This window comes from Theropithecus gelada, chromosome 1 (genome assembly GCF_003255815.1).
Source record: "Theropithecus gelada isolate Dixy chromosome 1, Tgel_1.0, whole genome shotgun sequence".
In the NCBI taxonomy this organism is placed as follows: Eukaryota; Metazoa; Chordata; class Mammalia; order Primates; family Cercopithecidae; genus Theropithecus; species Theropithecus gelada.
This window is the reverse complement of record NC_037668.1, coordinates 187,730,340-187,758,233: the sequence shown is the minus strand read 5'-3', so window position 1 is coordinate 187,758,233 and position 27,894 is coordinate 187,730,340. Positions and strand designations below refer to the sequence as shown.

Genomic DNA, 27,894 nt, shown 5'->3' with positions numbered 1-27,894 from the left:
CATATGTAGTAAGGCCAACCCTCACTAACCTATTTTAAATCACTACTGCTCCCCACATCTCTATCCAGAACTTCTGACCTAATTACCTGGCTCTAATATATGTTTTATAGTGCTTGCCACCTGCTAAAATGCCATATAATTTATTTATTATGTTTACTGTCCCTCATCTCCTACTAGAATATAAGCTTTGGAGCAAATATTTTGTCTATTTTGTTCAAGGATGTATCCACCAGTTCTTCAAACAGTTCCTGATGAAACATAGGAAACTCTCAATAAATATTTGTTGAATGAATGTTGCAAGAGCCAAATTATAAACTTTTATTTCTGAATGTCTATTTCCTTAATGTAAGTTGAATAGAAGATGTATTCTATCCTTTCTTTCTATGATATATCTACCCAGAACATGCAGCTTAATTCTTTATTTTTCTAAAACTAATAAAAAGAGGAGAAAAATAATTGATGGGGTGCTTTTCCACAGTTGAATACATGATTCCATCTTTATTGAGCACCTATCATTATGTGTAGTATTGTAGTCACAAAGATGCAGTTTTGTTGAGACATACTGAGGTAAAATAAAGTTAAAACCATTTGAAATTAGATAGCAGTGATAATTGCACAACATTGTGAACGTACTAAATGCCGATGAATTATTCACTTTAAAATAGTACATTTTATGTTATATAAATTTTGCTTCAGTAAGTTTATTTTTATTTTTTGTTTGTTTGTTTGTTTTTTGTTTTTGAGACAGGGTCTCAATGTGTCATCCAGGCTGGAGTGCAGTGGCGCAATCTCAGCTCACTGCAGGCTCCGCCACCCGGGTTCACTCCATTCTCCTGCCTCAGCCTCCCAGGCAGCTGGGACTACGGGCGCCCGCCACCACACTTGGCTAATTTTTTTGTGTTTTTAGTAGAGATGGGGTTTCACCATGTTAGCCAGGATGGTCTTGATCTCCTGACCTTGTGATCCACCCACCTCGGCCTCCCAAAGTGCTGGGATTATAGGTGTGAGCCACCGGACCCAGCCAAGTTTATTTTTTAATTGTAATATAACCATAAGAGATTAACTGAGATATGGCCTAGGATGGATTATAGTATGGAGTGGAGAATGCCAATACATGTGTTTTACAGAGAAATTTATGCTTGGGCTGTATCTTAAGGGACAAATAGGGGCTCATGAGGAGAAAAAGAAGGGAAGGGCATTCGGAGTGTGTATAATGATACCAAGTCAAGAAACATATGTCTCTTTGGCAAACTGCAAAACATTCAGAGTTCATGAAACATAGTTTGCAAGAGGAAAAGTGATAGCTAGCAGGAACTAGGTAATGAAGAACCTTGAAGGCTATGATGAGGAATTAGGATTTTATTCCGGAAATGATCTGAACCAGGGAAAGGGTATTTAGCAAGGTAATAACATCATCAGATTTGCTTCTTAGAGAAGTAACTCTGTTGATTATATGGAAAATGAAGTGAAAGGGTTTAGAACCAAATAGATGAGTTACAAGATTGTTGCAGTAGACCAGGTGAGGAATAATGAAGGGATAAATTTACAAAACAGTTTACAAAAACAGTTTAATGCCCTCAGACAGGTGTTTATGTTCTGCCATTATTATATTGGGAAAATTGAATTAAATCTCTAGGAAAAGAAATGGCTTTACATTGCTTTACTTGAATAAGTTTAACTTTCTGTTAATTTCATTACATGAAAAGATTATAAATCCATTTTTTGTGTAGGGACCAGAATATGCTGTCACCCTTCTACCTTTCACCCACACTTAAGAATTATAAAGAATGTGGGATGGGCGTGGTGGCTCACGCCTGTAATCCCAGCACTTTGGGAGGCCAAGGCAGGCGGATCACGAGGTCAGGAGTTTGAGACCAGCCTGACCAATATGGTGATACCCTTTCTCTACTAAAAATACAAAAATTAGCTGGGCGTGGTGTCGGGTGCCTGTAATCCCAGCTACTCGGGAGGCTGAGGCAGGAGAAATCCTTTGAACTCGGGAGGTGGAGGTTGCAGTGAGTTGAGATCGCACCATTGCACTCCATCCTGGGCAACTGGGTGAGACTTTGTCTCAAAAAAAACCCCAAAAATTTATAAAGAATTTAACTCTTATCCTTGGACTTTTGCATTGAATAATTTAGAATTTCTTAAAATGAGTTTAAGGAATTTCCTGCTAAAATTACCTAAAAAGGTGATTTTAAGCTTTAATCACATCATCATGGGGGTGTTTATTGCTGTGTTAAAAAGATTAATTAAAAGAATTCTGTAAGGATTTAAACTGATCCTTAGCCAGGCACTGCTGGAATGTGGGAGGATTATATTAGTCTAGTATCACTTATGTATTAAGTTAGTGTGTGGGATCTTTTAATGCTTTCTCTTAACTCTACATGTTTCTTGTCAGAACTGGGGAAAAGTCTATCTGAGGAGTATACATGGGAAGAGTGTTAAATATTCCAATTACCAATCTGGGAATGTAGCAGAAGGGTAGATTGGGGCAGAATGCTGAAAGAGAAGCTTGCTGGGAGTGTCACCTTGAGAAATAACTTATTGGTTCAGTAAACTGCTTCATGCAAATTGTGCCAAATAGACATTGCTTATGTGCTATGAAATATACTTCCTTGCCTGGGTGCCAGGAAAGGCTCCAACTGGCTTGATACCAGCCCAGTTCAAAGAGGGCACAGGAGGTCATTTGACTTTCATTTTGCTTGCAAGAGATGAGACCAAGTAACTTGAGATTAAGGAGTTGAGGGAAATGATAGAGAAGACAAACATGAACCCCTCTGAGGTACAGCCGTTATAAAAAATACAAAAGAAACCTGAATTTATGAGTTTATTTCTTTTGGCAATAACAGTCTATTAGGCAGGGTACATTCGACTCCATTTTTCTTAATGCAAACTCTACTTTCTATATTTGGAATGTTTAAGGCTGGATTCTAGTGTATAGGCAGCAGGGCCTTTAAAATGACACTTTTAAATATTTTAAAACATTTTTCTTTTGGAAGTGTTTACACTCAGATATGTTGATGAAAATATCAGTCTTTGTGCAAATAGCTAAAAATTAACTGTTGTTTATTCTGGGGTGAGCTAGCTATGGCATATTTCATTCAAAACCACTTTTAAATTATTCAATAGATATATAATATGCCCTTATATGTTATTCACTATGTTAGGAGTTACAAAGAACAAGACAGATCTTCTTTCCTCTTTCTCCCCATAACAAATTTAGTGGTAAAAATAAGACAATTTTAAGTGACATTTGATAAAATAACACAAGTAAATGGATAGAATAAGAGAAAGAAATCCATTTATTATAAAAAGAACCTTGGCCTAACTAAATATGTCATTAAGATGCCACTGGCAATGGGGAATTACCAAAGGAAAGCTTAATAAAAGAAGCAATTTGATCAAAGTTAGGTGTTATAAATATTAATCTGTAGGATGTATTGGAAGAGCAAGACACAGGAAAGAGAACAATTAGGAGACTGCCATTCCTCAGATCTAAAAGCTTGAGTGTCTTCTCAGTGCTCCCCATGCATGGTCTGGTATTTCACCCCTCCTAACATGTTCATAATATATTTTGGTGTTCTATCCCTTTTCTCCCTCTTAAGAGGCTCTAGCCAAATTGGCCTACTCCCTATTCCAAAACAAAACAAAAAAGTCATATACTTACCAATTTCTTGGCTGATGTTATGCTTTTTCCTTTGCCTAAAATGCCCCCCATCTCTACCTCTCATTGATTTATTTGTGAACTTTTTTAAGGTTTGGGGATTTACTGGTAAAGTACAAGCGGTTAACTTACATGGAATTAGTTGCATGAATGAATAATTATAATTTAACACAATAAGTGTAATGACAGAGAAAGATGTGTTACTGGAGAACTAAATGGAAGTGTACCTTAACCTTCCCTTAGGGGACTGATAGAGGAGGAAGATTCCTGGGAAAGGCAATGCCTATCCTAAGCCTCAGGATGAACAGGAGTTTACCTTACAGATGTAGAATAGAAAAGAAAGAGGGAAAGCATTTCAGGATAAGAGAACAAACTGAGCCATGGCACTGAACTACAAAATAGGGAATGTGCTAAAAAACTGCAAGCAATTTGGTATTTCTAGAGTGAAGTCTAAAACTGAGCACAAAGACAAAGACAGTGGCCAGATGTAGAAAATCTGGTATACTGTATTAGGGAGCTTCCACTTTATAGGATAGTAGTTTTTAAACCCTTTTTTAAACAGAAGGACACTTTCTTTGTAGAAAAGCTTATGCAGAAGCCCTGTACAACAGATATACTGAAAATGATGTTCAGGTTGAAGCAGAGATACTCCCCCCTACCCCCACATACTTCCATACACAAACACACCACCACTTCTTTGAAAACCACTACTAGAGGCAAAGAACTGCTGAAGGGCTTTAAACCTCAGAATGACATGATCATATTTGCATTTTGGAACTATTATGATAACTATGTAAAGGATAGGTTTAAGGAGCAGAAGGTCCCAGGCAGATACCAGTGAAGAAACTCTTGCAGGAGTTTGGTGAAGAGATAAATAGAGGCTTTTGGAACCAGCGATGACAGAATGACTGGTACAAGACTGGCCCTCCCACTGTAAAAAACAAAAAATAGGACACCACCCCCTCTCTATCTATCAATCGATCCATCCATCCATCCATCAAAAGAGAGCATGTGCGTGCAAGCACAGCTATTTTCAGGCATTGGACAATAGGCAGCCACTGTGATGGTCACCATTGCCCAGGTGTCTGCTGCGTACTGTTTCCCAGCTGTGGTGCTGTAATCTGGAGGCCAGGTCAGCCAGAGTACAGTAGACTCACTGAGCTAAGGAGGCACAGAACAGAATTTTGCATCTGAAAGGGCTGGAACCTGCTGGGTAGGATACCAGTCTTTGGCCAAGGGCTGGAGTGCACATATCGAGGGAAAGACTACATAGGTTTTCCAGGGAGAAACTGAAGTATTGAAAACAGAATAAAGATACTAGTGGTCATGCTGAGCAATGACAGAGATCTGACCCTGCCAGTGAGAAATCTGTTTAAAACCTGACCACGCCAGGAATCCAGCTGAGATACTGGAAAGATCATATCTCAAAGTTGTGGAAATTGAGGTTTATTAAAGCCAAATGATTTATTTATACCTTCACACTTAGTACTGGTAGCCAGGGACTAATAAGTGAATAATTAGAATTGGAGATACAGAGTATAGATCAGTGGTTCTCAACTTTGCATGTCTAGAATGTCTGGAGTGGTCTAAGCATTGGCATATTTTTTTCTCCTAAAAAAAAAAATGAAAACAGGATACATGTGCAGAACATGCAGGTTTGTTACATAGGTACATGTGTGCCATGGTGGTTTGCTGCACCTATTGACCCGTCCTCTAAGTTCCCTCTCATCACCCCTAACCCCCCAACAGGCTGTGGTGTCTGTTGTTCACCTCTCTGTGTCCGTCATTGTTCAACTCCCATTTATGAGTGAGAACAGCATTGGTAGTTTTAAAAGTTCCCATAGATAATTATAAGTTGCAGCCAAGGTTGGGAACATCTGTTATACATGACGCTTTGAGATGCTTATCCATGACAGGAAGGAGAGAAAACAACACCTTAAGGCAGTGGTTCGCAACCTTAGTGAGCATCAGAATCAGTTGGAGGCTTGTTAAAACACAGATTGCCCAGCTCTGCCCTGAGTTTCTGATGCAGTAGGTCTGGGTTGGGGAGTGAGAATGTGGTTTTCTAACAAGTTCCTGGGTTATGCTGTTGCTGCTGGTACCTAGACCACTTGTTTTGAGAACCAGTGCCTTAAGGAAATAAGAAAGTTGAGGATTTTTTTTTCTTTAAAGTACTGAAAAGTCCTCTTAAGCACATAGTCCTGAGCATCTTTTTAGCATTCTTTAGGAAAAGAAATAAGAGCTTTCTGACGCTAGTTAGCATAATCTTGATTTCTTGTACTTGACTATTTGTTTAATCTGTATGAGTTCAGATTGAAATCAACATTAATTTCCATACAATTCTAAACAATATGAAAGGCAGTTTTACAGAAAATAAGTGTGTGTGTGTGCGTGTGTGTGTGTAAAATGTCATGAACGGTTTGGAATTAACAAAGAGGACAGGGAGCCAGAGATCTAGTCTGGCTTTGTTATTAACACATCTTAGATACCTGAGATGTCATTTACTCCTTTTATACTTTCTTCCTCTAAAATGGAATGAAATTAAAGTGCTTGATTTTTGTTTGTTTGTTTTTGAGAGACAGGGTCTCACTCTGTCACGCAGGCTGGAGTACAGTGATGTGTTCATAGCTCATGGCAGCCTTTGATTCCTGTGCCTAAGTGATCCTCTTGCCTCAGCCTCCCGAGTAGCTGGGACTACAGGTGCATGCCACTACAACTGGCTAATTTTTATTTTTTATTTTTTTAGAGATGGGGATCTCACTTTGTTGCCCAAGGTCTTGAACTTTTGGCCTCAAGAGATTCTCCCACCTCAGCCTCCCAAAGTGCTGGGATTACAGGTGGGAGCCCCACTGTACCTGGCCTTGATTTTTTTTTTTTTTTTTTTTGGAGACAGAGTTCTGCTCTTGTTGCCCAGGCAGGAGTGCAGTGGCGCAGTCTCAGCTCATTGTATCCTCCACCTCGCAGGTTCAAGCAGTTCTCCTGCCTCAGCCTCCCAAGTAGCTGGGATTACAGGCATGCACCACCACGCCCAACTGATTTTTTTTGTATTTAGTAGAGACAGAGTTTCACCATGTTGGTCAGGCTGATCTTGAACTCTTGACCTCTGGTGATCCACCCACCTCGGCCTCCCAAAGTGCTGGGAGGCTGAGGCAGGAGAATCACTTGAACTCGGGAGGCGGAGGTTGCAGTGAGCCGAGATCGTGCCATTGCACTCCAGCCTGAGCAACAAGAGCAAGACTCCGTCTCAAAAAAAAAAAAAAAAAATTCTTAAGAAATACCGTTTAGGCCGAAAGCAGTGGCTCACGCCTGTAGTCCCAGCACTTTGGGAGACCGAGGCAGGTGGATCACAAGGTCAGGAGATTGAGACCATCCTGGCTAACATGGTGAAACCCCATCTATACTAAAAAATACAAAAAATTAGCCGGGCGTGGTGGCAGGCGCCTGTAGTCCCAGCTACTCGGGAGGCTGAGGCAGGAGAATGGCGTGAACCCAGGAGGTGGAGCTTGCAGTGAGCCGAGATCACACCACTGCACTCCAGCCTGGGAGACACAGCAAGACCCTGTCTCAAAAAGAAAAAAATGCAGTTTAGAATAAAGGTTACATTATGTTCTTTGTATCCTGAATGAGGAGTAAAATGCCCTAACCTTTAAGAGTGATACTTTGAATACAACCTTTTATCATGTTTTAAGTTTTAATACTGGGAAATAAAGTGTCTACATTAAAACTTTGAGAAAATAATTGAATGAATTTTAGGCCCAAATAAAAGTTTGATATATTGTATTTATTCTCTCCTTTGATATAGCAGAGACAAAGTATGTCCTCATAGAAGTCATTTTTACTTTTTCTGGATATGGCCTTCATAAATTTGCATAGAAAAAATATTTTCTCCTAAAACACCATAAGAAACTACTACTTTTTTTCTGCATGGTTTAGGCCTTTATTATTTAAGATAATAGGCATTTTTAGAACTATTATCAAATAGTTATGTTTATTTAGATTCAACTATTTCTTCAAAGAACCAGACTATTTTTTCCAAATTTACTCTCATTCTTCTGACTTTTAAGGCAGATACAGGATATGTTTTGCCTTTTTTAATAGGAGATAGTCATTTAAACCTATCAGTGATACTCTTTTAATTATTTAAGTAGAGATAATAAAATTTCCATCCTGTAAGGGACAGATGACTTAGATTACTGTTTGTGAAGTTTTGTATTACAGAGTACTTTTGGAAGAGTTCATGTCTTTATTGATGCTATTTTTTGGCCTTGGCTTATTTTTGTAATTTTTTATTTCTTCTGCCCTTCAATTTCTCAATGTGCAAAGAATAACCATAGTTATGGTAATAAGGAAATGGGAGAATTGGGGGTCCTATAAGGAGTATGAAAATTTTAAATGCTTATGGAGGCATTAGGAATTTGCTCCTCGGATTCTCAGTAACAGAGAGAGAGTTTTCCTTGCCATCATCTCCTTGACCCGAGTCACAGGAGTTGGATTACGGAAGCAAAGCAGAAGGCATGTACACTTAAGCCTACACCTGTCCTACTTTTGCTGGATCCATTGATGTGATACGTGTCCATTGTAATCATTTGGAGAAATAAATCATTCATTCCCCATCTCTTAAGAGGAGATGATAATAATGTCTCCTTCATAATATCACACACATAAATTCATTAGACTTGCACATGTAATAACTCAGTGTTTCATTATTGAAATGTATTGAAAACAGTATTAGAGCCATAATAAATTAGGAATTGTGATTAATTATGACATACTTTGCCAAACTATTTAGGATGTTACAATTCTTAATTCTGATAAAAGCTACTAGTAAAATTTCATTACTGAATACTTAGCATTACCAGAAAAAGAAAAACCCAAAAACCAAAAAAACACACAACTTTGAACCATCCCATTACTCTACAATGATAACCTGCTTTGTAAGTTTTAAAATAGTTATTGGCATTGGAGATTTTTTTTGTTACTATTCATAGTTCTCATTCCACATATGCAAATAACCTCTTGATATGTTTCTGAAATTATGTCAGAAAAAATGTTTATTAGGATTATAAAAACAATCTTACCTTTGGAAGAAATATGCCATTTTATGTTGGTATCTATATAAGTTTCCACTGAAAATGTGATTTATTAACTATGTATAAGTGCTCAATTCTAAAATTGAAGGAAATTTGGGTGATTTTACTACCTTTGATGAAATCTTTTAAGATAATTTTGAGACACACCAACATGGCACATGTATACATATGTAACAAACCTGTATGTTGTGCACATGTACCCCAGAACTTAAAGTATAATAAAAATAAAAGAAAAAAAGGTAATTTTGAGGCTAAATCTTTCTGATCAACTTTTATTTCCATTTATTTTATTAAACATTGGGCAAAATTGGAGCTTGTGAACCAGTTTCTGATATAGAAGGACCTTTTATTTGTGTGGGTGTTTTGTTTTCTGAGCTCCAGAAGCAAGTACACACCTGGATATGATTTGTACATACTTCATGTTTGCTAATTTACATACTCACCTTTCCTGATGTTTCAGTTTTCTTTTTCTTTTTTTTTTTTTTTTTTTTGAGATGCAGTCTTGCTGTGTCGCCAGGCTGGAGTGCAGTGGTGTGATCTCGGCTTACTGCAACCTCTGCCTCCCAGGTTCAAGCAATTCTCCTGCCTCAGCCTCCACAGTAGCTGGGACTGAAGGTGGGCACCACCATGCCTAGCTAATTTTTGTATTTTTAGTAGAGACGGGGTTTCACCATGTTGGCCAGGATGATTTCGATCTTTTGACCTCGTTATCCACCCACCTTGGCCTCCCAAAGTGCTGGGATTACAGGCGTGAGCCACCGCACTCGGCCCAGTTTTCTTTTTAAAGGAAAACTTCCTGTGAAGGGGTTGGTAATACCTTACCATTGTATATACTTTTTTCTATATTTCTCTTACCTTACTCTTTGTTACACACTCCTGTCTTCATTGACTAAAACCATTATTCAATCAGAAGGTAGTTATGGTGAGTTCACTATTAAGTTTCATCTTTTGCTTTTGATTAACTAGATACCTGTGGAAGGGGGACAGGAGCAGCAGACAGATTCCACCAAAGGGCGATGCCTGAGGAGAACTGTCAGCGTCCCTTCCGAGGGTCAGTTTCCTGAGTACCCACCAGAGGGCGCCACTAAACTGGGTAAGCTACTGTGAAAAGGAAATAAATTCCTAGCCTTTATCCCTTAATTTATGGACTTGTTACTGAGTAAAACAGAACATCCTGCATTTCCTGTTAAGTGCGTTGAAATCAATGGCACATTAAGCGAGAGTTAGAGGTCAATAGAGAGTTCTGTTCTTTATAACCAACTGATAGCAAAGTTATTTTAAGGAGGTAGACTTTATGTGAGCACTAGTAAGCTTGCTGTTTAGTCCTAGGCAGATGGGATAATGTGTTGCTTCTGGGTTTATTGCTCAGCTGTAGATTTTGAGAGAGTATTTGGTGATCTTGTTGAAGCACTGAGGTTCATAAGGGAGCAGTATGTGTTGGAACTTAGTTTTAAGTGGTTTAGGTGTATCTTGTTCAGATAGCTACTGGTGTTATCTTGTACAATGTAATATTAGATCAGGCTAATTCAGCTAAGTTAATCTTGCATGTCTCACAAAAGTCATATGCTGGACTATGGTTGGAGTGGGTGACAAAAGGGAGAAACCCTACTTCCATTTTTCCAGTAAGGTTACTAAAGAAACCTTACTTTCATTGTTATATACTAAAGGAGTTAGTGTCAATATCAAAGCAGCTAGCTCTTCCCTCATTCCCTATCACATGTATTCTGTTAACTGTTTTCATTTTTAATAATGGATATTTAAATAATCAGGCTGGTCAGGTAATTTTAAAAGAATATAAGTAAGATTAAATAGAATAATGAAGGAATTTGAAAGGTAGGAATTGTTTTGGTGCTTTATATTGTTGTGTTATTATTTGCTCAGTGAACCTTAGACTTTTGACATTTGATAAGTAGGTAGAATCATTTATTGTCTCTATGGTGATCAGTATGGATAATTCTATAATTTTGGTTATGTTTTCTAAAATCAGGGTTTGGTTTGGGATTTTGATGGGGATTGCCTTTTTCTTCATTTCTAAGTGGAACCCAGAACTTTTGGCTGGAATTTGAATCCTTTTGGGCAGAATTTGAATCTTTTATTTTTCTTTTTATTGTATAATAGTTGCTGTTTTCTTAGAAATTAGTTGAGTTAGCAAGCACTTTTTTCCAAGGAGCCACCTTGGAGAAGTCAGATTTTTCTCTCATCTTATTTCCACTGTACTTCTTTAACATATGTTGAAACCAGTTTAGGTGTGGGCCTAAATTCTACTAAAAACCTGTCTGGGTGTAACCATTTTATAGCCTGTTTATATTTCACATGCAACTTCTATGTAAATGGAACTGGCTTAGAGTCACCTTCTTTCAGTTCCTTTGCTTTCATTATTTGTAGTGATATGTTGACTGTTGTCTTTTTTTCTTTTTTTTTTTTGAGACGGAGTCTTGCTCCGTTGCTCAGGCTGGAGTGCAATGGCGCGATCTTGGCTCACTGCAGCCTCCATCTACTTGGTTCAAGCAATTCTCCTGCCTCAGCCTCCCGAGTAGCTGGGACTACTACAGGCATGCACCGTCATGCCCGGGTAATTTTTGTATATTTAATAGAGATGGGGTTTCACCATGTTTGCCAGGCTTGTTTCGAGCTCCCGACCACTGATGATTTGCCTGCCTTGGCTTCCCAAAGTGCTGGGAATAAAGCGTGAGCCACTGTGCCCAGCCTGACCATTGTCTTTACTAGTTCTCTAGAAACCTTTCGCTCTTCAATCTTTGACCCATAAAAGTCAATAGATTTTGAGGAAGTACAACTATAGTCTCAAGAATTATTATAATGTTATAGAAGAGGGAACTATATAGGAAATTGTTAAATATCTACAGTGTTCGAGGTACTGGCTCCAAAGACAAACTAAGATAAGGTGACAGAAGTGTCTGGTCTAGAGCCAGTCCTTATCTTTTGTGCTTAACAAGAAGTCTAGTAGCCATTCTGACTCATGACAGTCCATGATTGTTTTCAGAGCAAATGTCCTAAATTCGCACTAAAGGCTATCATCATAAATATTATAGGGAAAAACACTACTTCTAGAGCCATTCTTGCTTATATGCCAGTCTAATCTTGAATTAGGTAATTGTTCTTTTTTTTATTATTATCGCCAAGTGATTTGTCTTTAGCCAAAATGTCTGCTGTCAAGTATGTCATTGAATAATTGCTGTATATGTAACATTCTATGCCAGTCGCGAAGAGTGAAAAGAGATATAAGACTTCTGCTCTTAGAACATTTTTTATGTAGTTAGCAAGATAGGATGAATACACATAGAAACTAGAATGTAAGTTAGTGTACAAAAATTGATTGTATTTCTATATACTAGCAATAAACAGGAAATGAAAAAATTTAAATATCCTGTTTATTATAGCATCATAACAAATTCCTAGGGGAAAAGATCTAATAAGAGATGTGAAAGACTTCTACATAAAGAGCTTTAAAATATAAAAGAAAAAAAGATTTAAATAAATTGAGGGCTATATAACCACGATGATGGTTTAGAGGACTTAATATAATGTCGGTTCTCTTTAAGATCAAAATTTCAATGAATTTCAAAATTTCTGTACCCCAACCTTACCACCACATACACATACAAAATTGGCAAGTTGATTCTAAAATTCATCTTGAAATGCCACAGACCAAGTATAGACACAGTAGAAGAAAACAAGGTGAGAAGACTTAATCTACTAGTATCAAGATCTATTTTAAAAGTATAATAGGCCAGGCATGGTGGCTCACGCCTGTAATCCCAGCACTTTGGGAGGCCGAGGTGGGCAGATCACGAGGTCAGGAGTTCAAGACCAGCCTGGTCAATATGGTGAAACCTTGTCTCTACTAAAAATACAAAAAATTAGCCGGGCGTGGTGGCAGGTGCCTGTAGTCCCAGCTACTCAGGAGGCTGAGGCAGGAGAATGGCATGAACGCAGGAGGCGGAGCTTGCAGTGAGCCGAGATTGCGCCACTGCATTCCAGCCTGAGAGACAGAGCGAGACTCTGTCTCAAAATAAAAAAATAAAAAATAAAATAAAATAAAACTTGTAGAAATAACGTAGGATATTTTCATGATCTTGGATAAAGAAAGATTTCGTAAGTCAGGAGTGTCCAATCTTTTGGCTTCCCTGGGCCACATCAGAAGAAGAATTGTCTTGGGTCACACCCAAAATGCACTAACACTAACAATAGCTGATGAGCTAAAAAAATAATAATAATAAAAATTAAAAAAAAATAAAAATAAAAAGGTTTGTGCGAAAATCTCATAATGTTTTAAGAAAGTTTAAGAATTTTGTTGGACTGCATTCAAAATCATCCTGGGCTGCATGGAGCCCATGGACCGTGGCTTGGACAAATTTGTCTTAAACAATACAAAAAACGCTATTCATAATGGAAATAATTGATACATTGGACTATATTAAGATTAAGAATTCTATCAATCAATACATCATTAAGAGAGTGAAAAGGCAAACCACAGAGGAGAATAATATATTTGCAACACCTGTAATGAACAAAGGGCTTTTATCTAGTATATATAAATGCTTCCTCATAGAAAATGAGCAAGAGGCTTAAACAGATATTTTAACGAACAGTTCACTGAAGAACAGACACAAAATAGTACATACTGTTTGATTCCATTTATATGAAGTTCCAAAACAGTTAAAACTAATCTATGGTATTAGATATTAGGATGGTGGTTACTTTTGAGGAGGAGGCACGAATAGTGATTGGGAGGAATATAAAGGTGGGTTCTGGAGTGCCAGTAGTGTTCTATTTGTTGACTTGGGTAGGAATTACACAAATGTGTTCACTTTGTGATAATTCATTGAGCATATGTGTGTTATACTTAAAGAAAATTTTTAAAAGATGAAGAAAAACAAGCTAAATTGTGCTGTCACATACGTGGTCTATACTATTACAAGGTACATAGTAAGGATGATTAAGAACTGCATAGCCAACTCTGTTGTATGCTACCAAAAGAGCCACTAAGATGAGGACTAACAAAAATAATTAGGCCAGGTATGATGGCTCACACCTATAATCCCAGCACTTTGGGAGGCTGAAGCCAGAGGATCACTTAAATCTAGGAGTATGAGACCAGCCTAGACAACACAGTGAGACCCTATCTCTACAAAATAAAAAAATTAGCCAGGTATGGTGGCCTACATCTGTAATCTCAGCTACTCTGAAGGCTGATGTGGGAGGATCTCTTCAGCCTGGGAGGTTGAGCCTACAGTGAGCTGAGATCACACCACTGCACTCTAGCCTGGGCAACAGAGTGAGACCTTGTCTCAAAAATAAAACAAAACAAAAACCACACATTTGATTTAGTGACATTACGGTTCTTGGTAAGATTAGGAACTGCAGTTTTAATGGTATGTGGCAGCAGAAGCCCTACTGAAATGGGTTTCAAAGACAGTGTGATAAGGAAATCAAAACAGCAAATGAAGACATCTCTTTTTAAACGTTTGCCTATGGAAAAACTGAAAGCCTTTCCTCTTAGATCTGGAGTATGACAAGGATGCGCACTTTTACCACTCTTATTCATTATAGTACTGGAAGTCCTAGCTAGAGCAATCAGACAAGAGAAGGAAATAAAGGGCAACCAAATTAGAAAGGAAGAAGCCAACTTATCCTTGTTTGCAGATGATAAGATCTTGTATTTGGAAAAACCTAAAGACTCCACCAAAAAGCTATTAGGACTGATAAACAAAGTCAGTAAAGTTGCAGGATACAAAATCAGCATACAAAAATCAGTGGCATTTCTGTATGTCAACAGAGGAAAGATGAAAATCCAAAATTTTGGTTCCAAATAAGCAAATTGAGACAAATGTGTATGGTGAAAAAGAAGGGAATACTTAAGCACAGAATTTACTTCTTATTGACAAGAGTTCTCAGACTGTTGCATTCAGCAGTTTACAGGTTACCAAGGAGACTAAAGTTGACATAGATTTTGATTCATCAAATTTTTTTCCACTGAAAATGAGATGTTTTCTTAAGGCACGTGTGCATCATGTCTAAAGTACCCACTTCCAGATTTAGAAAACCTAGGAAAAAACTATTTTCCCCAGGTAACAGTATCCAGGTTTTAATTTATTCATCAAAAGATTATCTAAATTCAAATGGTACAAAGCATGGCTTGCTGAATTTTCAAAAGGAAATTATTTCTTCGGGTAGTAGGGTTCTTTGTATACAAATAATACTGGAAGGCATATTAGTTGACCGTGTGAACTAGAATTAGTAAATAGTCATTTTCAATGTCAATGTAACCTACAAATTCAACTTTTTTTTAAAAAACCAAAGCTATGAAATATCTTGCTAGAACTCTGAGAAAGGGGAAAAGTGAAAGCTGAAGAGTGGACATTTTTGTGAACTGTGCATTTACGGAAGAAAATTCATCTCTGCTACTGCATATTGCTTACTGCTTGGCTGGTATATAGTACAAGGGGAATCGGGAACTCCCTCCAGTCTTTTTGTTGTATTTCTTTGACATTCCTGTAAAGTTCATGTTTTCATGCCCAAATGGGCAAACTGCAGTATGAACCTGAAATGAACAAGGATACTTGTTTGCATGTAACATCATAAACATGATCATAAAGCTGATTTAATTAGAAAATGCCAAACATTCATAAGTCCAAGGCTTTCTCAGTTCTCAAGCAGAAAGTTCGGATTGAACTGGTAAATTCAAAACCGAACGTCTAGTAACTCAAGGCTGCAGAGATCTCATGCCTCTATTTTAATATATTATGATAGAATATTAAAGTTATCCCATGATCTTACTTACAGAATGTCTGGATTTTTATGAAAACTGTGCCTATGATAGTAAATTTGTTTTATTATCCTAGAGACCTCCAAAACCCATAAACATTTGATAAATATATTTAAAATTATAATTTAACATAGTATGCCTCTGATATATTCTAGCAAGCCTTAGGAAATAATATATCGAAAGTATTTTAGAGTCAAAGCTAGCTATCTAAAATTTTTATGTTTATATACATAAAGACTAAAAAAGGTATTAAGTTGGAAAACTCTGAGGAAAAGCCAACCTTTTACTTTGTACCATCTTTTCCTAAGTTTATAGACCTCTAAGTGACTAAAAACTTGAGAAAACTTTGAAGAAAAGTAATATTAAAGTAGAATATGTTCTCTAGAGTATTTATAAAAATATTATAAAGGTTAAAGCTCTTGATCAAAATTAATAAAGGATATTGATTATTCAAACATTAGCTGGGTTTTCTTTTTGTTTTGCTTTGTTTTGTTTTTGAGACAGTGTCTCACTCTGTTGCCCAGGCTAGATTACAGTGGTGTGGTGTAATCATGACTCCCAGGCTCAACTGATTCTCCCACCTCCACCTGCCAAGTAACTGGTACTATAGGCACTCACCACCATGCCTGGCTTTTTTTTTTTTTTTTTTAATTTATGGTAGAGACAGGGTGTCACTATGTTGCTCAGGCTGGGAAACCTTGGTTTTAACCCTGGCCCTTTCTGTTAAATTAGCCTTAGTTCTAACTTTGTTTGTAAATTAGTAAGGACTCTGTTTTTATTCCCAAGACATTGTTAAAAATATCTAGATAATTTATGAAATATTTTCAAGATGCTAGAATCTTCTATGAAACTACTGGATGGTAATAGCATTGGCAGATGGGATATGTGAGTAATGAAGATTTAATATTATAAGAGATATATCCTTCCCTTTTAAAAATAGGGTAAAAATACTGATAAAAAATATCTGTGTATGGTAGTACTCAATATTTAGATTGGCTGTTAAATTAATGTGTATATTTACTTAACCAACAGAAGCAGACCTTGAACTTTCTGGTGATATATTAATACATATAAATGATCAAAATCTTTATAAAAATAATATCCTGGTATTTCTAGCTTTGAAAGTTGGAGCTCAATGGATAATAGCAGCCAGTGATTTTCTTTGAAATTTCCTTAAAATGTCATGTCTTGTTCCTCTCCTGTAAAGTAAGATTATTTCACTACTACCTATAAGAAAGCTCACATTAAAACAGCTGCATAATATCTAGGCATTATATTTGTATTCCACATTAATAGATTGCAGTGATATGCAGGTAATTTGAGGAGAACTCAAATGAGCTCAAGAATTATCAGAATCATTATGAATAATTAAGCTAGAAAACCCTGGAAAAATGTTCCTCAAGGTTTTGGTTGAGTAGTTTTGGGTTTTCTTAAAAACCGTGAGTGACTGTATATTTATTCTTTGAAACAAGATTCGGGAAGATGTACGTGGTAATACTGATGATAATATTCTGGAAGAATTGGCTTGATTATGGGATAAAATAGCCATCTGTTATAATGTGACATATGGAGTCCTAAAAAATCAGTACACTATGCAAGTGGAGACAAAGTGGTTGGGGACACTACTCTCAAAAACATGGTAACACACAAAAAAAGATAAAACTGGGTTTCAAATACTATAATGAATATAACACTTTACCTTGAAAAAATCCAAAAGTTCTCAAACTAACCTAGTAAAATCAATTTTACTGTTTGATTTTATGAGCTAGATTTTGATTAGCAGTAACACTTTTTTCGATTGGGACTTCAGTTCTCAATTCCAAGTTGAGGTGCTAGACCACAATTCCTGCTGTAATTTGAAGTTTGGATTCCTAATTTGTTCTTTTATCATCCATATTTTAGCACAGTAGAGATTTGTTAACTTCTGTGAAGGTGGCTCCAAAGCAGTGCAGCCACTTAATGGTTACGCAAACTGTTACCCTATTACCTGTCACTTGTTATCATTGATTTGTAGCTGTTTCATAAAATTTCCAGTAGATGGCAGTAAAGTTTCTTCAATAAAGGATTCCCTTTCTAATTTGTGGAAGTCATTTGTGTAGGCTATTGTTGTGGTTGCTGTTCTCAGTTTGTACAGTCAAGTTCTGTGGAAATGGGTGCCCAAGAAGACCAGAGTAGAGTACTCTAAAATGTGATACCCACGCTAGAGGCTCCTCTTAATCAGCCCTAAGGCCAAGTTAGTCTTAGTAAACCACTGTGGTGGTTGGAGAATCAGGTGGAAAGTAGGAATGATTTTTAGTTTCAGCCTGGACATCTGGAGGAGATGAATGGCAGATTGAACACAAGCATCTAATTATACTCCTCCCAGAAACTCCACCAAACCTAGTAAAGGTATTTTATTTTAAAGACATGATCCGTCAAGGATATGGAGAAAGAGAAAGAAGAAAACAGCCCCCCCCGCCCCACCCACACAAATTGAAAGCTGAAAAGCAAACAGAGTGTGGCAAATGACGTAGCTTACTTAAGAAAGCCAAATCTTAATCTGGCTATGAAGAAGGCCAAAAAGGAAGCTGACCTTTACCCTAGAATCTTCAAATAGCTCAGGAATTGAGCCAGACATATGTGGTAGCAGATCCCCAGGTCTCCTCCTCTTCCCCATTCCACTGAACAACTTTCTTCCTACCTATACCTCCACCTTAGTATAAGACTCCAAGTGTACTCTTTGGAGGAAAAAAAAAAGCCCAAGGATCTTTGGATTGGGAGATACTAGGCAAAATTGAGAACAGGGCATTTTACCACATATGAGGGAATTAGGTGAATATGTGCACACTGAATAATGGGACTCCTCCACCTTTCTTCTCTCACTTGCCTTTACCCTACAGGCAGGAGATTAGTAGAATACTCCTTGGGGTATTTAACCCAAGATGAAAGATTAAAGGATACCAACTTTCCCAAGACTAGTGGACATCTGAAGAGAAGCCTGAAGACTAGTGGACATCTGAAGAGAAGCCTGAAAGCGAGAGACTAGAGCATACAAAAAAGGAGGAGGAGAAGGAAGAAGAGGAAGAAGAAGAAGAAAAGAAAGAAAAAAGGAAAAAAGCAACATGGAGGTATAGAGACTAGGCAGGGGACAGAAAACTTTAAAAAAAGATTGATATCCTCAGAAAGATAGGATATTACATATATGAAACAAGAACAGAATGTTTTACAAAGTTGAGCTTTTGTCTATTAAAAATTAGAATATAAAACTCAATAGAAGGGTTGGAAAATGGAATTGAGAAAATAGAAAGTAGAGAGAAAAAAATAAATAAAATAATGAGAGTACCAGTCTAGGAAGCTGAACATCGAAACAACAATTCCAGAAAAAGGCAAAGAAAGGGAGCAAAACCGTAGCGAAATAATTTCAGGAAATTTCCCACCACTGAAAGATATGTGTTTCCAGATTGAAAGGGCTTACTGAGTTCCCATGACAAGGCACATTTCATGAAATTTTAAATTGTCTCTAATGACAAAGAAACAGTCTTACAAACCTGCAAAGAAAGGGAAATCGGAGTACATACAAAGGATCAGAAAGGCTTTGGACTTACAATAAGCAATATCGGAAGCTAGAGAACGATGAGGAATGCCCTCAAAATTCTGAAGGAAATTTTTTTCCAGTCCAGAATTGTATATTTAGCTATAAACCATTAGTCAAGTATGAGAATAGCATAAAGACATTTTCAGACATGCAAGACTTAAAAAAGGTTGCCTCCTACACATCGTTTTTCCTGAAGCTAATGAAAGATATGTTTTACTAAGAATGAGGACAGGAGATTCAGCACAGGGGAGAGAAAAAGGGAACTTTTAGTAGAATGCTAAAGACAGAACCAAGTTTAATAGCTCAGTACAAGATGTAGAATGAAGACAGCCAGTTCAGACTGGAGCAGCTGATAAGACTGTAGTGAGACTTTCCAAGAACACAAAATTGATAAATTAACTCAATCAATGGAAACAATAGGAAGCGCATTTGTGGTTGAATTAACAATAAGCACATAGATATCTGAGCAAATGAATAATACAAGAGAACACTATAAGAGAAACAAAAAAGTAGTTCAAGACAAAGAGAATACTTCTATAGCACCTTTTAACATTTTAGGCACTTTACAGATGTGAACTTTTTAATCCTTGTAAACCCAAGAGGTAGATAATGTTACAATGAATATTTTATGGGTAAGGAAACTGAGGCATAGAGCGGTGAAGTAACTTGCCTAAATAGCTAGACAGCCAATAAGTGGCAAAAATAGGATTTGAACCCTGGAAGTGTGCCTTCAAGATCTATGCTCCTGACCACTATGCTACAGTCTACATAGGATTTACTCTGTGGCTGGAGTTTAAATAACATACATAGTCATAATATTGTTTGCCCTTACCAAAATTACTATGTAACTATATAGGGAGGGTGAGAGAATAGGAATATGTATGCACCTACTGGGATGGTGATAGAGGAGGAAAGATTCACATTCTCATCTTTCATAGTGGAAAGTCAATAGATAATGTGTAAAATAGAAAAAATTTAAAATATCAATAGAGCAGTGGCTCACACCTGTAATCCAGCACTATGGGAGGCCAAGGCAGGTAGATCACCTGAGGTCGGGAGTTTGAGACCAGCCTTACCAACTTGGTGAAACCCCATCTCTACTAAAAATACAAAATTAGCCGGGTGTGGTGGTGCATACCTGTAATCCCAACTACTCAGAGGCTGAGGCAGGAGAATTGCTTGAACCCAGAAGGCGGAGGTTGTGGTGAGCCAAGATCGTGCCATTGCACTCCAGTCTGGGCAACAAGAGTGAAACTCTATCTCAAAAAAAAATTTTTTTTGGTAGAGATGGGGTCTTACTGTGTTGCCCAGGCTGGTCTCAAACTCCTCACCTGAAGTGATACTCCCACCTCGGCCTCCCAGAGTGCTGGGAATACAGGTACAAGCCACGGCATCTGGCCAAGTTTCATAACTTCAGTTCTCGTCATCTTCTAACTCTCTTCGTGGTTTTAATGATCAACTTCCCTTTAAAGCTTCTCTTTCTTGACTTCTGTGACATTTTTTCCTCTATTGCTTATGTCCTGCCTCACTGTACTTTTTAAAGTATTTCCCACCTTTTAAATGCAGATGTTTAAATGTCTTATCCTTAGCCTTCTTCTTTTGCTTTGTCCTTTCTCGGTAGTTGACTTCACCTATATTCATGTTTCCAAATGTCATCCCTGGGCCAATACCTTTTAAATCTCTATTTTTGGCTTCTACTACTCTTCTCAGTTCCAGATCTGAATTCCCAATTGGTCATCTGAACAGCTGTACTAGAATGTTCAAAACTGAAGCCATTATCTTTGATTAGTTTCCTTTGTTTGTTCCTTCCCTCCCCAAAACCTGTTCTCATGTGATGACTGGTTCTGTTAATATGTTAATAATATGGTTCTGTTAATATCCTTCTGGTCATTCTAACTTTACATTACTCTTTTATTTCTAGCTAAATAACAACTACTCATCTACCTATTCCTGTTTCTATTTTTATCCTTCTGTATTAACTCATTTTACTGCTCATTTGTCATTATCTTAGAGCACTAATTGAATCATACTACTTTCCTTGTTTAAACACTTTTACTGTGTCTCCATTGATCTATAAGATGAGGTTCAAATTTACAGTGACACTAAAGGTCGTATATATTCTGACCAAGATTTAGCTCTTTAAGGTCATCTTTTTTTTTTTTTTTTTTACCCACCACAGGTACGTATTATGGATTCTGGCCACATAGGACTGCTTCAGATTCACTAGGCATTCTCAATACACGTGGGCTTTTGTTCACATAGGGCATAAACCTGTAATGTCTTACTCTGTTCTTCCACCTTCATTTCTACCTTCCATGTGTAGAAATCCCATTTATCCTAAGGGCCCAATTAGATATCACCTCTTGGCAATCTTTTTCTTCATTCACTGATCGGAATTCACTAGCATTTTTATCTGTGATAAACAGTATTTTTTGTACTTCTGATGTTTGGATGTATGTTCTTATATTTTCAGTAAGTTATTGGTATGTATCATCTTTACTAGATTGGAACCTCTTAGATGGCAAGATTGTATCTTACTCACCTTGGTATCACCATAGCAGGTTGTTTTGTACATAATTGCAGGCTGAGTAAATGACTGATTATTGAGCAAATGACTGATATTAGACATATTAGAGAAACTTTCTTGACTTTCAGGTGGAGCATGTCAAAGTGAAAAATAATCTTAGATGTGGGTAATTCTTTTTTATCCTGAAGGGAAAACCATACCCACTTTAGAGAAAATTGTTTAGTAATGAAATTAGAGAATTACTAAGTATCATTGCACAGCCACAGGGCTATAAGCAATATAGTCACAACTATTGGTTTTGATAAATACAAATTTGGTAAATGCCATTGTCCAAGTTGACAAGTCACAGTATCAAGTGTACATGGTTGTGAATGTCAGATCTGAACTCCTTGCTGTTGGTTAATACCGTAACCATAGTTATGTTAGTGAGCAAGATATTTGTGTTTATTTTTCAGATTTTATTAATAGTAAATCACTTTTATTAATTAGTTTCTTATAGAGAATGGTAAGAGAAAATAAATTATCTTAATGAAAGGAAATGACCATTTTATCCTTTTTGCTGCATTTCACAAAATGAATATTAGGTTATTTATAGCAAAAACATGTATTAGGTTGTTTTTTTTGTTTGTTTGTTTGTTTGTTTGTTTTTTGAGACGGAGTCTCGCTGTGTCGCCCAGGCTGGAGTGCGGTGGCGCAATTCGGCTCACTGCAAGCTCCGCCTCCCGGGTTCACGCCATTCTCCCGCCTCAGCCTCCGAGTAGCTGGGACTACAGGCACCCGCCACCTCGCCCGGCTAGTTTTTTGTATTTTTTTTTTTTTTTAGTAGAGACGGGGTTTCACCATGTTAGCCAGGATGGTCTTGATCTCCTGACCTCGTGATCCACCCGCCTCGGCCTCCCAAAGTGCTGGGATTACAGGCTTGAGCCACCGCGCCCGGCCGTATTAGGTTGTTAAGAGATCAATTAGTATACAAAAACCACACAAGAAGGTTTAGCAGTTATTTCACAGATAGAGGGTTTACTGTTTCAGGAAAGAAAATGCATACCTGTAACTAGAACACATTCTGTCTGGAAGGATACCTTTACCAGTGACAGTGCTGGGTAGTGGAAAATGGCACCAGCTTTGAAGTTGTCTTAACCTGAATTCAAATTCCGTATCTTCTCATCATTAATCCTGAACCTCAGTTTCCTTGTCGGAGGAGATTTTTATTATGATTCAAAAGAAAATGCAGGAGCAGTAACATAAACTTTGATTTGAGACAAACTTCAGTTCACTCTGACTCATAAAATCATGGAACCAGTGAGATAATAGATTAGGTGTTATGTTTCTCATCTTGCTTGGACAGGTTTAACCTACTACAAAAATTTGAAACTGGGCATAGTAGCTCACTCCTGTAATCCCAACTACTTGGGAGGCTAAGGTGGGAGGATTGATTTGGTCCAGGAGTTCAAGGCTGCAGATTGCACCACTGCACTCCAGCCTGGGTGACAGAGCAAGACCCGATCTCTAGGAAAAAAAAGAAAAAGAGAAAAAAAAGGAAGAGAAAAGAAAAGAAAAAAAGAAATTTGAGGTGTGGCATGTCTTAAAGCATTCTATCCCTATATCTTGTCACATTGCTCATTTGTTTTTTCCATTTTCACTTGCACTTACTTTCTTCTAACGTATAGTCATAATTCACCAGTCTGTTATGTAATGAAGGTAGAAAGATGGGAGTGGGCTTGTTTATAATGCATCTTGAAATATGTTTGGAGACTTGACCTAGACCCTTGACTGCCCGGAACCTTTTCTGAAAGGAAAAATAAGTAATTTAGATAAGTTGAGAAAAATTAGCTAAATATTGTTGAATTGTACATGTGCATATGCTCTCTTTTTAGGTAGCCCAAGATTGGCTGTGCTGTTTACCAAAGCCTTTTAAGTTTACATTTCAAGCAGAAGGATTTATAAATCAGACTGGTGGAAAATCTAGTTTAATTTTATATGCAAAACAGACTGTAACTGTCTCGAGGGATGAAGTTTTTGGTTTGTTATGACCCCCTTGGCACCCACCTGCCAACTGGTCTCTATAGTAAAAATGCTTAACCAAGAAAGCTCCCTAGTTTCTCATGAAGCTGTTGTGTTCATTGGATTGTTCTGGTTACTTTTATTTCTGTAAAATTTAAAGCCATTTTCTTTCCCGTTGTCTTCAGATATTTGCATGTTAACATTTTTCCTCATTTTAATTGATATTTAATATAGCACAACAGGAAGCCTCCATTCATTTCATTTTTTAAAAACATTCTCCTTACAAACTTCCTATTTTGTCTGTGTTTGACATGTTCTTTCTAACTCTGAAGAGTAGAGAATAACATAGGAAAAATTCAAGGTAGAAAACAGTGACTAGAACATGAATTCACAGGATGAGAAGGAAGTAAACGCGACTACATTAGAAAGAGAACCAGTAATAGAGGAAAGATAATTATCAGTTCATTTTTTCCCCTTAAAGGCCTTTAGGTTTTTTCCCTCCCACTTTAATCAGAGTAGTGCCACCAAAGAGTCAAAAACGTATTTAAACAAATCTTTTGTAATTAATTTTTAAAGGTAGGAATTGTAGAGAAGTATTCATTCAGATATATGTATTAGGAACCAGATGAGCTAGGGATAGAGCTAATGAGATAATACATTGGGTGTGACTTAAAATAAGAAGAGAAAAAAATACATTTAAAAGCAGAATATCATTAGCAGTACATATAACAGTTGGATAGAAATAGCCTTGGAGTAGCCACTAAAGGCTAGAAAGTTTCACAGTGGTAGATAGGCTCCCTGAAAGAAACTGTATGTGGAATAGGAGAAAAGAGAAAACTAGGCCTCTTCTAATAAGGTTTGACATCAGTGATACAGTTAGTTACAGTAAAAAATGAGCTCTTATAACTAAATGTGTTACTCAAGTTAATGTTAGAATTAGCTGGGTACCATGGCTCTGTAATCCTACCACTTTAACAGAAAGATTGCTTGAGGTCAGGTGTTTGAGACCAGCCTAGGAAACATAATGAGACCCCATCTCTACAAAAAATGAAAAAATTAGCCAAGCGTGTTAGTGTGTGCCTGTAGACCTAGCTACTTGGGAGGCAGAGGTGGGAGGATCACTTGAGCCAAGGAGTTTGATTCTACATATAGCTATGATTAAATAGTCTACACTAGCTATGATTATGCTGCTGCACTCCAGCCTGGGTGACAGAGTGACACCAAGACCCTGCCTCTAAAAATAAAGAAACGAATTAATAAATAAGAATTTTTTAAACTTTCCCAAGAAAAATTAATTTTGCAGAATCTCATGTACCCATGTAAAAGGCTGGCTTATATGTTTTCCACGTTAGAAAGAATTCATCATAGATCAAAGGTATATGGTATCGGTTCTCATCAGGGAATATGAGAATAGGTTCAAAATTTCATTAACAGAAATCTACCTCCCTCGTAATTACTGCTAATAAGTGAGAATAATAAGTGGATTTTCAAAAGAAATGTTATTAGACTCTAAGAAGTCACCTTTTAGTATGTATTTGTCTTTCAAAATTTATGGTACGCTATTTCCATTTTATTTGTAATAATGCTCTACTGTTTCAGAATTGGTTATTGTACTAAAAGTTTATGTCTCAGAAAAGAATATCTAATTAATTTTTTATTTTATTTTATTTATTTTTGAGGTGGAGTTTCGCTCTTGTTGCCCAGGCTGGAGTGCAATGGTACAATCTCACCACAACCTCCGCCTCCCAGGTTCAGGCAATTCTCCTGCTTCAGCCTCCCAAGTAGCTGGGATTACAGGCATGTGCTACCATGCCCGGCTAATTTTTTATTTTTAGTAGAGATGGGGTTTCTCCATGTTGGTCAGGCTGGTCTCGAACTCCCAACCTCAGGTGATCTACCTGCCTCGGCCTCCCAAAGTGCTGGGATTACAGTGGTGAGCCACCACACCCGACCAATTTTGTTTTCCTTTCTATAACCCCCTTTTTCTCCCATTTTACCTATGTTATCTTGTCTTATAGACTTTTTATCACATGTTTTAAGTGATGATTCGTTCTTTCTGGAGACAATCAAAAATAGCATTATCCCTATGGTTTAAACCATGCTACAATATAAATATTGAAAGGCTCTTAATAAAGGACAAGTTTCATGTAGTAATACTGTCCAGGTCAATAGAACAATCTCATTCTAACTTAGCATTTCTTTTCTATTTTGAATGAAATTAAAATTATCAAACTCTTTAAAAAATGTCAGTATGTGTATATATCCAAATTTAGTTGCTCCCATGGAGGTCCTCTTAAGTAGCTTTTTAAAACTATAGTATTTCCTAGTATTCATTTAGATTATAAGTAACATTCTTCAGGCTACAAACTATTTTTAAATTAGAATCTTAGATATCAGAAAATTATTAATTTACCAGGGAGAATATAATTAATAAAACACAGTTTATTTTATTTTTATTTTATTTATTTATATTTCGAGAAAGGGTCTTACTCTGTCACCCTGGCTGGAGTGCAGTGGCATGAGCTTGTCTCACTGCAGCCTCGACCTCTTGAGTTCAAGCAATCCTCCCACTTCAGCCTCCTGAGTAGCTGGGACTACAGGTGCACACCACCACACCTAGCTAATTTTTTTGTATTTTTTTTTATAGAGACAGTATTTCTCCACGTTGCCCAGGCTAGTCTCAAATTCCTGGGCTCAAGCAATCCACCCGCATCAGCCTTCCAAAGTTCTGGGATTACAGACATGAGCCACTGTGCCCAGCCACAGTTCATTGTTGAATCAGAAAGCATAATTGGCGGAAAGACAACCTTGTGGGTTCTTGTACCTAGAAAAACAGTATAGAAATGGCCAGTCCCAAGAGTGACCTTATTTAGAGAAAAGGTCTTTGTAGATATAATTAAAAATCTCAAGGTAAGAACATCCTGGATATCTAGGTGGGTCCTAATCCAGTGACAAATTTCCTCATAAGAGACAGAAGAGGGGAAGACATAGACATGGAGAAGAAGGCCTTGTGAAGACAGAGGCAATGATTGAAGAAAGGCAGAAATAAGCCAGGGAATGCCGGAAGCCATCAGAAACTGGAGGAGGCAAGCAAGTCTTCTCCCCTGCAGACTTCCAAGGAAGGGTGGCTCTGCCTATACCTTGGTTTTGGACTTCTGACTTCCAGAAAATTATGAGAGCATAAATTTCCATGGTTTTTAAGTCACTCTGTTTGTGGTAATTTGTTATGGTAGCCCTAGGGAGATGATACATCTGGTTATTTTTTCTGCTATACAGACTATCTCATCTCCTATCTCGTTTCCAGTATACAGTACCATGAATCTGCTACTTTTAATTGAGTCTCTTACTCCTATTTCTTTTTACTTTTTTTATTTTTAATTTGTATGGGTACATAGTAGGTGTATATATTTATGGGGTACGTGAGATATTTTGATACAGGCATATAATGTGTAATAATCACATCAGGGTAAGTGGTATCTGTCACCTCAAGTATTAATCATTTATTTGTGTTATGAACATTCCAATTGTTATTCTAAAATGTACAACAAATTGTTGACTGTAGTTACTTTGTTGTGCTATCATGTATTAGATCTTACTTATTCTGTAATTCTTATTTCTTAGTATCACCGATTGCCATCTCAAATTCATCTATGTTTTTAGAATAAAAATAAAGAATAGTTATAAATGTGAAGAAGCAATAAGTGATGTAACTAGGTAAAAATAATGATGACAAAACAGTGACAATGCTAAGTTCTGGATATATTTTATCTCATTTATTCCTGGCAGTCATCCTATAAACAAGTATTATTAGTACCCTTATATTATAGAGAAGAGTACTGATGCCAAATAAGTGGTAGAACCAGAATTCAAACCCAGGTCTGTATGACTTTAAGTCCACCTCATCATGGTATTTCCCTACTACTTTATACAAATCACAATTACCAATAGGGTATTTCTGGTTCTGAGTGATTTATAAATACTAAAAGGCAGCTGTGAGACCTTGTCTCTCTTTTCTTCCTCTCCCCAGCTATATTTGTTCCCTGATTCAGAGCCCCGCAGAGTGATTGACGTAGCAAATTGCCTAACCTAGGGAGTACAGCCTTTCATTCCTCAAATATATATTTTTTAATTCCTATTATGTGCCACACATTGTTCTGGCCTGTTGAACAAAGCATTCAAAAATAGCCAACAGTACAGATAAAAGCCTCTGCCTTCAGGGAACTTACATTCTGGTGGGACTGGACTGGC

At 37.2% G+C, this 27,894-nt stretch overlaps 1 protein-coding gene across 2 annotated transcripts in view; it reads left to right on the top strand.

Annotated features, from left to right (window-relative positions):
• Positions 1-27,894, top strand: part of RASAL2 (RAS protein activator like 2) — a 369,092-nt gene that overhangs the window by 190,232 nt on the left and 150,966 nt on the right. For both annotated transcript variants that reach the window (XM_025400463.1, XM_025400454.1), the window contains exon 3: positions 9,724-9,850. In XM_025400463.1, coding sequence (XP_025256248.1) covers positions 9,724-9,850 — 127 coding nt within the window. The remainder of the gene's footprint in view (positions 1-9,723; positions 9,851-27,894) is intronic.